This window comes from Manis pentadactyla, chromosome 2 (assembly GCF_030020395.1).
Source record: "Manis pentadactyla isolate mManPen7 chromosome 2, mManPen7.hap1, whole genome shotgun sequence".
In the NCBI taxonomy this organism is placed as follows: Eukaryota; Metazoa; Chordata; class Mammalia; order Pholidota; family Manidae; genus Manis; species Manis pentadactyla.
In genome coordinates, this window is record NC_080020.1 from 181,453,880 (window position 1) to 181,467,140 (window position 13,261).

General features: G+C 35.6%; 1 protein-coding gene across 8 annotated transcripts in view; it reads right to left on the reverse strand.

Moving 5' to 3' along the window:
• The window catches only part of AFTPH (aftiphilin), a 63,060-nt gene that overhangs the window by 33,315 nt on the left and 16,484 nt on the right, over window positions 1–13,261 (reverse strand). For 6 of the 8 annotated variants that reach the window (XR_005025828.2, XR_005025827.2, XR_005025826.2 and 3 more), the window contains one exon: window positions 1,499–3,456. Coding sequence is in view for 5 of the 8 variants with exons in the window: in XM_036890342.2 (XP_036746237.2) it covers window positions 1,499–3,424 (1,926 nt within the window). In the remaining 3 variants the exon portion in view is untranslated. Of the gene's footprint in view, window positions 1–1,498; window positions 3,457–3,713; window positions 3,816–6,870; window positions 6,894–13,261 lie in introns of those variants that run through there. The other 2 variants (XM_036890340.2, XM_036890341.2) reach the window with 2 other exon arrangements.

Genomic DNA, 13,261 nt, shown 5'->3' on the forward strand with positions numbered 1-13,261 from the left:
TTCCCTATGTTGTACTGCATTCCTTATTTAAAACTGCAAGCTTGTCTCAATAATAAATTACTCACTAGGAATAACACCCAGTATAGCCAAGCAATGTAACAACTGAATCAGCAAATTAAGCTATTCAGACACTCAAAGTCAAATAACAAGTGATTAGCTGTACACACTAACTGGTTAATACCATAATTTCTAATATCTTAATGTATCAAAGGTATCAAAGCAATAATGTATAACCATTTCAATTAACACTCAGACTTTGGAAATATTTTCAATTGAAAATGGTTTGCTCAGCAAAAGATAACTGGGGAAGTAGAGTTTGTGGATTCTGATTTTATTTTCAGTATCTTTAAAAGAAGCCTGTGGACTAACTGTTATATATCAACTGTCAGCACAAAGCAGGGATTTTCCCTAGGAAACACCCTCTAGAGTATTCTCTTCCACATCCCTGGGGTTGAGGAAAGGTTAAATTTAGCACAGGGTACAACTCAGGACTGGGGAATAATCCAGGTATCAAGCTGTACTTCTAGGGGCTACTTTAGCTCAAAATAAATCTTAATAAATATTTTCTGAAAGAGTCTAGACCAGAAAAGAATAAAGTACAGGGGCTGTGGGGTAAAAATACTCTCCCTGACACACATACTCCCTAAGAGTATACATATGTACACCCTGCAGGAAATTATAAGCAAATAAACACAGCCATAGTAAATCAACCTACAGCTATTTCTTGTTCTAGGTCTACACTTTAATTCAGCTCACATAGAGTGAAAAGTAGAAAAAAAATATCAAATGACAACCTCCCCCCAGGTTTTTTTGTAGCTGTTAAATTATAAACTCCAACAGTGACTGTAATGGGGTATGTGGAGGGAACTTGATAATGGGGGATCTAGTAACCATAACGTTGTTCAAGTAATTGTACATTAATGATATCAAAATAAAAAAATTAAAAAAAAATTTATGAAGTCCAAGTCTGCTTTTTTCAAATTCTTTTTCTGTCCTTCAAGTAAGTCCCTACAATCTTCAGCTCAAGTAATGGTTTCAAATTTTGCTTGCTCTCTCCTGCAATCAAAACTTCAATTTCCTAAGTCTTTCATAGACAAATTGAAAATTTTATGAAAAAAGAAAAAAGTCTTATAAATCTGTTTAATCTTCTTTGAAAATCACTGTAAAAGTAAAAACTGAAGGATTAACTGGAATAGTTAGCTACTTAATCCATTTTTATATAAGTGGTTATTCATCTAAAAACCAAGTTGATGAATTTCTGTAAATACTAAAAAAACTCACTGATAAAAATAAAAATCTGACCAAGCATTATTATAGGACTGTCTACTTAAAGTTTACTGAGGATTGTGAAAACTGTAACTAATCTACAGATTGGGCAAGCATTATGTATCAAGAGACTCCTTTACAGGTACCCAATTCACAAATATTTTTGAAAGCTGAATTAGAAGCCTCCACAGCAATTAACACATCTTATAAAATAGAGAAAATCAGTAAATACCTGAACTGAAGTGGCTGTGTCCTGTAACTGGCCACCAGCAACTGCTCCTTTGGAAGTTGCTAAGGGGACACTGTGCATTTTGGGAGTTCCTGGAGTATCCATCTTTTCATCTGTCCTATGTGACTGCCAGGCTTCTTTTCGATGATGAGATTCGGCAGTCTGCTGGTCTCCAAAAGCAGCCCAAGAGCAACTATCTTTCTGTCCATCTTCAAAAGCATCCCAATCTACAACCTGGGTAGGCCCAGCTGAACTGAAGTCTGCAAAATCATCAGAGTCTTGAAAAGCACTGCCGTCATCTTCAATATTTGGCACAGAATCAAAATCTCCAAACTCACCTTCTTGCTCAATTTCCAGTTCTGAAACAGGTTCATTGCTTGTCTCAGTAGCCTTTCTTGCCAACTTACATCCCTCTGATAAAATACCAGAAGTCTGTTTTAGGTCTGACTCAGTAAATATAATTTCTTCCTGGCAATAAACCGCATTTATATCCCCAAATTCTCCAAAGTCATCACCTGGTTCACTATAATGTGGAAAGTGCTCTGAGGACTCTTCAAAAGTAACATCGCTCATTGAATCTTGAGTACCAGTAACAAAAGGTGGAGTTGTGCCACTAGCTGTGCCAAAGTCACCAAAATCATCCTCGTTAGTATCATTGCAAGTCACAAAGTCATTACTGCTGTCACCATTTTTTACACTCAGAGAATCGTCTAAAACATTTTCTTCTGCAGGATCAATGCTGGGGCGTTGGGAATCAGTGAACTTTCTGCATTCTTCTTTGGAAGAGCCAACTTCATCTTCACCATCAGAAGTTGAATCCATGCATAGGTCAGCACATTTAGAAGTAAATAAATCAAGTTTTTCCTCAGCTTTACATTGTTCTCTCCTACTGGCTTCAGAATTATCAGCTGGGTCTACTGAACTCCAAGTCTTGGAGTGAAAGCCTGAATTCAAAAATTCATTCTGTTGCAATGTTGGAAGGCCTTGTTTTTCAGTACTGAAACCTCTGGTACTTGTTACACTTATTTCTGAAACACAAGCCTGATCCCCTCTATCAGTGTCTCCCTTATCATCAAAGCTTCTACCCAAAGACCCTTCTTTTACAGAATGCAGCTCATTGACTCTATTAATTTTATTGTTTTCCTGAATGGCTAGTACGTCTCTGTCATTTAAAAATTCACATCCTATTTCTTCTAGTTGTATCCTTTCCTTTTTGGAAAATGTGGCAAAACCAGAAAATTCCTCAGCAGGACTAGGTTCACAGTCTAAATCATACTCAGTACCAAGAGTGCTAAGAGGCTTTCGTCCTTTTGAATCACTGATAGTGTCCAGATCATCTGTTCCCTGAGGATTTACAGTTTCCAACACTGCAAACCCATTTGTTAGAATCTCCAGACAGGGTGGCTTTTCACCATTGCAGTTCTCTAACCGCTTGTTTTGATGAACAACATTCATATCAGTTCTAAAATCTCCTGGAGAGCAACTTGCAAGTGTTCCAACATTCTGTCTCTGCTCCACAACTTTATTGCAATCTCCTGAACCTTCTATGCCATCAATGGAAGTATCTAAAGTTTTAGATGCAATTATTTCTTTGCTGGTGGCAGAAAGTAAAACATCAGACTGTCCTTTCATAGGAGAAGAAAGTTCAGCAGTGATGTCCTTATCATTACCATTTTTAATGGGCTTAAAGTTTGTAAGGCTATCTATATTATCTGAGAAATCATGAATTGGCATAAAATGGTTTGAAGGTACAAATTCTTCCTTGGGACAAATATAATCTGGTGTATCAAAATCAACCAACCCTACACCAGAAGGGCTAACTTCCGAAAACCCACCAAATTCTCCAAATTCATCATCATCATCATCCTCGGCTCCATTGTCTAGTGGTGGTGGAGATGAAGAGTACATTCGAATGATGTCTGGCTCCATTGTTCAATTGCTTTCAAGTAATTAATTTATACCTGGAAAAAAAAGATTTTTTGGGGGAAGGGACAGATTACATATAACAAGTTCTTTCAAAATTCTCTCAAAACCAACTGCAAAACAATGCAAATTTACAGTGCTGTTTTGTATCTTTTAAACCATTTTTCTCTTACATAGCTATAATATAATGGCAAAAAAAAAATCTTCTCTTCTAATGTATGCTTCCAAGGGCACTGGTAGTACATTACTGAATCTGGGGACTCCAGGAAATTTCAAATAATACAAAAGTACACACATCTACAAAATTCTTTCTTGCGGCACATGATTGTTCTCTTAAGCACTCTTTCCAGTTCATTGGTGACTCCGGGCTTGCCTTATGGATTTGCCTGAGTTCTTACTAAATAAAAGACATGAAAATTTTATCTGTAATAATTGATACAAATATTTTCTTTACTTTACTTTCCAGTGTTTATTTCTAACCCAGGTTAATTTTTTTTGTCTTTGTTTTAATGGACTATTTGTTTGCACAGTTTTAGGTTCACAGCAAAGTTGAACAGAAGGTACAGCAATTTCCTATATTATCCCCTGCCTCCATTCATGCTTGGCTTCCTCTATTATGAACATCCCCCACCAGAGTGATACATTTATTACAACTGAATCTACACTGATAGCCCATAGTTTCTATCAAGGTTCACTCTTTGCACTGTACATTCTATGGGTTTGGAGAAATGTATAAAGACATGTATGTATCCACTGTTATAGTGTAACCCAGAGTAATTTCACTGTCCTAAAATCCTGTTCCAACTATTCATCCCTCCCATCCTGCCCTGGCAACCACTGATGTTTTTACTTTTCCAGAATGTCACAGAGTTGGAATCATACAGTATGTGTCCTATACATACTATATGATTGGCTTCTTTCACTTAGTAATATGCACCTAAGCTTCCTCCATGTCCTTTTACAGCTTGATAGCTCATTTATTTGTAGAACTGAATAATATTCCATTTTCTGGATGTACCAGTTTATTTTTTATAACTCTCAATTTTGAAATTGGTTAGGCAGGACTCACAAGATGTAGCAAAAATAGTACAGAGTTCTTGTGTATATTCTACCCAGTTTCCCCCAATTATAATATGATAATGATAGCATATGATCAAACCAGGAAACTGACATCAGTACACTATTAACTCAGCTACAGACCTTGTTTAGATTTCACCGGCTTTTTCATGTGTGTGTGTGTGTGTGTGGTTCTAGGAAATTTTATCACATGAATATAGATTAAGGTAACCATCACTGCAACTGGGATAAGAACTGCTGCAAAAATTGTTCACTAATATTCATCAATATAAAGAAACCCCCTTATGGTACCCCTTAATAGTCATGTCCTTTCCCAAACCCTAACTCCTGGCAACCACCGATCTATTTTCCATCATTATAATTTTGCTACTTCAAGAGTGTTATGTAAATGGAATCATATAATGTGTAACCACTTGAAGTTGGCCTTTTTTCACTCTGCTTAATGCCCTTGAGGTCCATCTATGTTGTTGCATGTATCAACAGATCCATCCATGTTACTATATATCAATACAGTTCAGTCCTTTTAATTGCTAAGTAGTACTCCACTGTACAGATAGACAAGTCTGTTTCTCCATTCACTTCATGTAGGACATGTGGGTTGTTTCCCATATTTCAGAATTACAAATAAAGTTGCTATAAACATTTGTATACAGATTGTGACATGAACATGAGTTTTCATTTCTCTAAATACCCAGGAGCATGAATGCTGGGTCACATGTAACTTTTAACTTTATAAGAAACCACAAAACTGTTTTCCCAAGTTAATTTTTAAGGGGTCAAATCAACTTGATCTTTTCATTAGTAACTTTCTTCATTATTTTGCTATCATAAAAGCTTAAGATTTAATAAATATTCATTTTATTTTCTTCTGCTTTTATTAAAGTATTTTTTTTACATTTAATTTTTGATACATTTCGAACTTATTTTGGTGTATGATTTAAAGCAAAAGTCTAAGTGAACTTTTTGTCTAAATAGCCAATTACCATAATCCCATTTACTGCATAATCTTTCCCATATCCACTGGTTTATGATATCTTTTTATATACATTTAATTTTTAAATGGAATCTATGTCTGGGTTGTTTTGTCCCTCTGTATTAAACAGACAAAAGTGCCACAAGACAGATTTAACATCAAAGGCAAAGGGAGAATTAACCACAAAAATCCTAGATTAAAACTAGCCCATACAACAATGAATTAATACTTTCTGCAATTCACAGTTGCCAAGTAAGATACATGGGGAAAATGCTCACTACAAAATTCAATCAGTTTTGCAAGTCTAAAAAACCAAAACAGAACAAAAAATCACTTTCTTCCAACTCTCAGAAAATATTTTTGTAAGACCTTGTTTTAGGAAGAAGGTACCTTAGAAACCACTTAATTTAATACAGAGATGAGGAAAATGAGGTCTACTAAAGAGCAACTTTCCCAAAGGTCACATAGCTGGTTGGTAGAGAATGGCTTCAGAATTTTGAAGAGGACCTTTGAGGTCAATGACTGGTCAGTCTCTGAGAGTTATTTGAAAGAAATGAGCAAGTCATGAGAAAAGTAAGACTCCATTGTAATATATCTGCCTTAATTGTTCCCCTTACAATATCAGCTTCATAAAGAAGGAAATCACTACTTTACTTCTGAGATACTTTTTCTGCTGATTGAAAGAGAAAAGGACAAAAACAGTGAAAGATACATACAAACACTATTTTCTTTCCTTGTCTAGAGTCCTGATAATGCCTTCTAATTCTTAGTGTATAGGGTAATTTGACCTCTAATAGTTTTCATGTAATTATTAAATTCCTATCATTTAAAAACACTGTTAATGAGTGTGTGGAGAAAAGGATACTTGCACACATATTACTGGTGGGTGTGTAATTTGTTACAAGGTTTCCAGAAGGCAATCTGGCTATATTATTCAAATTTAAAAAAATAAAAAAATAAAACCAAGTGCTCCATGGGGATGATTTAAGCAAATTATGCTATATTCTTACAATGGCATATTACATAGCCTTTGATGTCATGATTCCCTTTCTTTTAATTTAGAAGTATTCATAAGGATGAGAACATGTCAAAAGAACACAATTGCCATCTCAGAGGGACTCCTACTAATTAAATTAGGGACAACTTGAGTGTCAAAATAAAAATAATAATGGATTATAATCCACTGAATAAAATAATAAACTATCAAGTACTTACATATATAAATAGGTATAAATTGAGAATAAATTGAAAGTCAGATGAGGAACAAGATATTGCACAGTTTCAAAATACCTCCAACAACATACTTAATTACAAAGGAAAAGAGTGTGACTTTACAGTGGTGAAGCCTGAACTCTTAATCATGAACATCATTAGTAATGAGAATACTGAAATCGTGCATCACCTGACAAAATGCAATGAGAACACAGGATCATTTCTGGAATATTCCTGCAAAAATACATAACCTGAACTCATTTATGAGGAAACTTCAGACAAACTTAAACTGAGAGATAGTTTAAAAAACAATCGGTCTATAATGTTCAAAAGTATCATTGTCATGAAACTTAAGGAAAGACTGAAGAAATGTTCTAGGTTGAAGATGACTAGAGACATGACAAGTAAATGTAAAACCTGATTCTCAACTGGCTCCCCTTTCTATAACAGTCATTCCTGGGACTACTGTGAAACTTAAATCCAAGGATTAGATAGCAGTAATGTATTGATGCTAATTTCTTGATTTTGATGTGGTTATGTAAGAGAATGTCTGCATGTAGGAAGTATGCATGAAAATATTTGGGTTAGTAACAGTTTCAAATTGTTCTGGAAAAAAAACTTACACTGAACTTGCAACTTTTTACAGGTTTGTCACCTTTTCAAAATGAAAAATGAAAAAATGAAAAGTATTCAAGATTTGTTTGCATTTAAATATGCACATTTTATAATAAACACGTTACTTATAGAATACCTTATTTTTTTTACTTGTGGCAAAATACACATAAAATTTACATTTAACCATTTCAAGTGTATAGTTAGTGGCACTAAGAATATTTACACTGTTACACAACCATCACTGCCACCCATCTCTAGACTTTATCTTCCAAGACATCAAAATATTTTCTGTACCCATTAAACAGTAATTTCCCATTCCCACTCCCTCAACCCCGCCTTTCCCGCAACCACCCTTCTAACTTTCTGTCTCTATGAATATGACTTGAGGCACCTCATATAAGTGGAATCATACAGTATTTGTCCTTTTGTGACAGGCTTATTTCATTCAGCATAACATCCTTAAAGTTCATACATGTTGCAGCATGTGGGAGAATTTCATCCTTTTCAAGGAATACTATTCCACTGTATGTATATACTATAATCTGTTGGTGGACAGTTGGCATGCATCCACATTCTGGCTACTGTTAATAATGCTGCTATGAACATGGGTGTAAAACATACCTTATTTTTTAAACCTTTCTTTTTTTAAAATAACAGGACACTAACAGAAAGTTGCAAAACTAGTCGTCTTGTACACCCTTCACCTAGCTCTCCCTAATGGTGACATCTTATATAGCTCTAGCACAATGGTAAAATTGGAAACTGACCTTGTTGGAACATTACTACTAACTACACTACAGACCTTATTCAGTTTTCACCATTAAAAAAGATTTGCATTCATTTGTGTTTGTGTGTAGTTCTGTTCAATTTTATCTCACATACAGATCTGTGTAACTAACATGACTATCAAGATACAGAATTGCAGCCACTCCTCTACCCAATCCTTATCCCTGGGCAGCTAAACTGCTATCTCCATAGTTTTGTCAATTCAGGAGTGTTATATAAATCATATAATAGATAACCTTTTGAGGCTGACTATTTTTACTCAGTATAATGCCCTTAAAGTCCATCCTGGTTATTGCATTTATCAACACATCAATCATTTTTACTGCTGAGTAGTATTCCACCATCCAGATAAACCAGTACATTCAATCATTCACCAACTGAAGGACCTAAGAATTATTTCCTATATTGCATTATTATAAACAGCAACAAATACTACATTAATAATATATATACTAACAGTATATTTGAACAGTAGATATACTAAAGATGCTAAGAACATTTATGTACAAGTTTTGTGTGAATGTAAGTTCTCATTTCTGTGGGATAAACGCCCAAAGTATGATTACTGGGTCCTCTGCTAAGTGCATGTTTGGTTTTATAAAACCCTGACAAACTATTTTCCTGAATGCTCTACCATTTTAACTTCCATAATACTTTATTTTTAAAGAACCATCTGTGATGTTTCTCTTTAGTAATATCTGTTTGTGGTTAACCTATTGCTTTTTCTAAACTTTTCTTTGTTTGGGAAGTAAAATTTTCTACTGGTTCAATGCCTATTTCAAACTTGGATGTTAAGGTAAAAACAAAGACCTGAGTCAGGAACTTTGTAACCAAATCAACAACACAGAAAGTAGTTTTTCTTCCTGTCACACCTTGGCAAGGTACTCATCTCTCTTTCTCTTTCTAGGTGCAACAGGCTCGATCAGCCTTCCAGACTATGAACATTTCCATATTTTTCAAAATGGTGTCACCTATTGAAGAGAAGAGAAGGGTACACATTCCCTTCTATCAGGTCTTGGCTCTGGCCCAACTTACCCATCAGTCACTGCTCCCAAGTTTCAGCCAAAAATGACAAGCAAGACAGTGTGAAGGAGGTCCAAAATTTTCCAGAAAATTCTTGTGTCCAGCCCAACTCAGTAAAATTTGTTAGTTGAAGTATTATTTGTTAACTGAAGTATTATTTGTATAATGAATTTACATATTAAGTTTGGCTTAGACAAATCAAGGTTTTTTTAACAAAGAAAACCTGGACTTTAAATAGTTATTCCTACTTAACAGGACAAAGACAGGAATAGATGAGCTACTTTAATACACTGCCGGCATACAGCAAGTTCAATAAATGTTTCTTCATCCTTCCTAATCCTTCCTCCACAGCACCAGGAGTCCTAATCAGTTTCCAATTTCTTTATAACCTGATCAAGCACTCGTGTGTGTGTGTGTGTGTGTGTGTGTGTGTGTTAAACTTGCCATTTTTATGTCTGTTTATTCCAAGACTTGTCAGAGAGGAGTAAACAAGTAATGGGAGTATCCACGAAAGATTCAAGCCATAGTATACACAAACAGTAGACATGAGGCTCTTATGATTAAGTAATAAATGGGGTATCTTAAAGGTAGTCAGAGCACGGAGATGGAGAATTTGAGCAAACCACCTATACTTTGAAGATTTGTTCATGAGAAATCACACCTTTGTGAGTAACAGTAATTGAAAAGGCAAGCCAAAGAAGACCTTCAGGCCTACAAACCATGAAAATTAGAGGGTCTTGGGCTTGGGAATAGGAGGTCCAATACAGAAGGATCAGAGTAACAATCCAGAAGTGCAGCAGCTATCTGCAGTGCAGCTCTGAGCCCTGTGCTAGATTAGTTGCTAGGGTGACAGGGCATACAATGGGTGAAAGTGATTATTAATCTCTCACAGGAAGAGGAGCTACGCTTGCTCAAGGAGTTTTGGCTTCAAGTCTGAAATGGTCAAGGAAAAGAAGAGATGGTGAATCTGTAGTTTGAAAGCTCTGGGGTCAAGTGGTAAGGTATGTTTGAGAAGGCACGGGAATGAAGAGGAATGGGGCTGACTACCACCTAAGACTATCTGGTCACTTAAGAAGTTTCCCAAGAACAAAGCTGAAGGACTTAAACTACCAGACATGAAGACTCCGTTTAAAGCTACACAGTAACATGACAACAAAGACACCATTACAGGGTAGTGGGGAAAGGCCAGCCTTTTCAACAAATGGTGCTAGATCAGCTGGATATCCACACAGGGGGTAAAACTATTTGATTCTACCTACCTTACACAAAAATCAGCTTCAGATAAACTGTAGGTCTAAATGAGAAAGGAAAACAGTCACCTCCTAGAAGATAACATATTTTCATGACCTTAGTGAGGCAAGATGTTTTAAACATGATGCAGAAAGCAGTAATCATAAAAGAAAAAATCGATGTATAGACCAGATTAAAAACTTCTGTTCATCAAAGTAACATTTAAGAGCGTGAAAAGGCAAGCCACTGTCTGGAAGAATATATTTGCAATACATGTAATGTCAAAGAACTCATGTCCAGAATATGTAAAGAATTCCTACAAATCAATGCAAGGCAACCCAACAGAAAAACCGCTTAAATATTTGAACAGGCATTTCACAAAAGAGGATTTCAAATAGTCAATAGCATATGAAAAGCCAGCAGGGAAATGCACATTAAAATCACAGTAAGACACCACTACACACCCACCAGAATGGCTAAAATTAAAACAGAACAATTTTAGCCATAGCCACTGATGGCAAAGATATAGTGGGAGGATAAACTGGTATGCCCATTTGGAGAACCGTCTGGCAGTATATACCTAAACTGTATAGGTAGATACCCAACAAAAGTGAGGACTACATGCACTCAAAGACATGAACAAGACTGTTCATGACATTATTTTTAACTGAAAATAACTCAAATGTCCCTCAACAGGAGAATGGTTAAAATAAACTGTGGTATATACTTACAATGGAATATATGGCAATAAAATCAATTATTACTACATACAATGACATGGATGGCTATCAAAAATGTGTGAAAGAAGCCAGATAAACACACACAAAATACATATTGTATGATTCCATTTTTATGAGGTTCACAACAGGCAAAGCTAATCTATGGTGATAATTCAGAACACTGGTTACCTACAAGGGGTACTGACTGGAAGAAAGCATGAAAGAGCCTGCTGGATGCTCAGAATGTTATTCTCTCTAGAGCTGGGTAGGAGTTACACAGGCACAAATATTTGTACAAATTCATCCCATCATAAAACTAAGATTTATGCACGTTGTTGTACATATGTTGTACATCACTACAAAAATTTTCTCAGATAATCAATATACTTAGATTAACAACTACATTACAAATGAATATGTGACCATAGTTATAAATGTACCGTTCTATTAAAAAGAAAGTCTTACTTATTTATCTTCTGGGATTTAAGGCCATAGATGTACATATGGAAGAAAGATTGTGTACTAAGAGTCCGACAGATGTTAAGTTCAGGTTCCAGTTTCCCTTTACTAACTATGTGAATTTGTCCTCTCTGAGCTTCAGTTTCCTACCTATAAAAAGGGGCTAGAAGTCCCTATCATTTGATGCTGTTGTGAGGATTACAGATAACAGATTTCTAGTGCCTGGCACATTCCGTGCACTAAGTTATCAACTGTCATTACATTTTAACTTCCATGAAGTATGTGCTCAAATCATAACCTACCCTTAACAACAGTTTAATCAGCTTAATCAATGTTTGCTCAGTTGGCACAAACATTCACATGACTCTGCATATACTTTAAAAAGTCATTGAAAGAACAGGTCATTTCAGAAAAATATCACTAACCACACTGAAGATACATGAAGCTAACTTCACTGCTAATTTCTAGAACCAATCCCTAGAAAATACGAAATAATGCCCAAAGTTGAAGAACTGAGACCATAACCTCTGAACCAACTCAAGGGGCCACTAGTAGTCTGTTAAAAGATGTAGGTTTTGAAGTGGAACAGGACAATGCAACCTAGAAGTTCTCACCATTATCGTTAAGTAAACTGGTTGTGGAAACTATGCAGTTAGAAGAAGGACAAAAAGGGTAAGGCTTCTAAGAAGGTACCTGGTTGGTATGAAAAGGATTCTACATATCTCCCTCTAAGAGAATAAATCCTTGACTACTCTTTTCCCCTCCATCATCCACATAAAGTATTAACTACCTTTAATGTTCTTGGGCTCACATTCAGTGGTAGTGATAAGGTCTCCAAGAGGTCATCTAGTAATCTCCCAAACATCGAGAGTTCTTTCCAGACCAGATAAAAACTCATCAGAGAAAAACCCATCTTTTACTGGGTACCAGCCCAGTTGCATCAATGTGTACGTCAATTTTCAAGGCCAGGTAAGCACATCTCGATTATACTATCCAGCTTTACTGAGGACCCTCCAGTCCAAACTTATTTTCATAGGGACTGAGATGAGGCAGTGGTAAGGAAACATAAGCAAGAAGGATGGTGGTTAAGATAAGGGAAAATAAAGACAAACAACTGTATCTGAAGTTATGTCACTGACTTTAACAGAACAAACTACACTAGCAAGTTTATTTAATGGATCACACACACAGAAATTGCTACCTTTTTACTACAATATGTCTGATGAGTTTTTATCTTGTCTGGAAGGAACTCTCAATGTTAGTGTTAAATCATTTGGGGGAGTGAAAAGGATCTGTATTTTCTTTAGAAAAATGAGTATGTTACATGAACAATTAACATCAATTTGCATCACAAATGTTGCTTGCTTTTGCAGTAGTTCAAATTATTCAAATCTTTACTGTAATATCCTCATGGGAGTTTTGAGATATGATCAAAATGTACTGTTTCAATGAATCTGCACAGCCTACATTCCTGCCTAAGAGTCATTTTGTCATAAAGAAACAGAAGAGCCCTTCTTCTGAGCCATATGATGATTTGGATTTTAGTTTATTTTTTGGTTTTCAATATATCTAGAAATGACTGGATTGTGACAAAAGTTTTCATGCTCTAAAATTTTAAGTCTATCAAAACGATAATTTTCATTTTCTCTCTTTGAGTGCTTTTGTTTTCAGCATATTAGCTCGGGGTGGCCACTAAAACAGTGAGAGCCCCTAAAAATAGATGCTTTTTCAGTAAAGAATTTTGTTGTT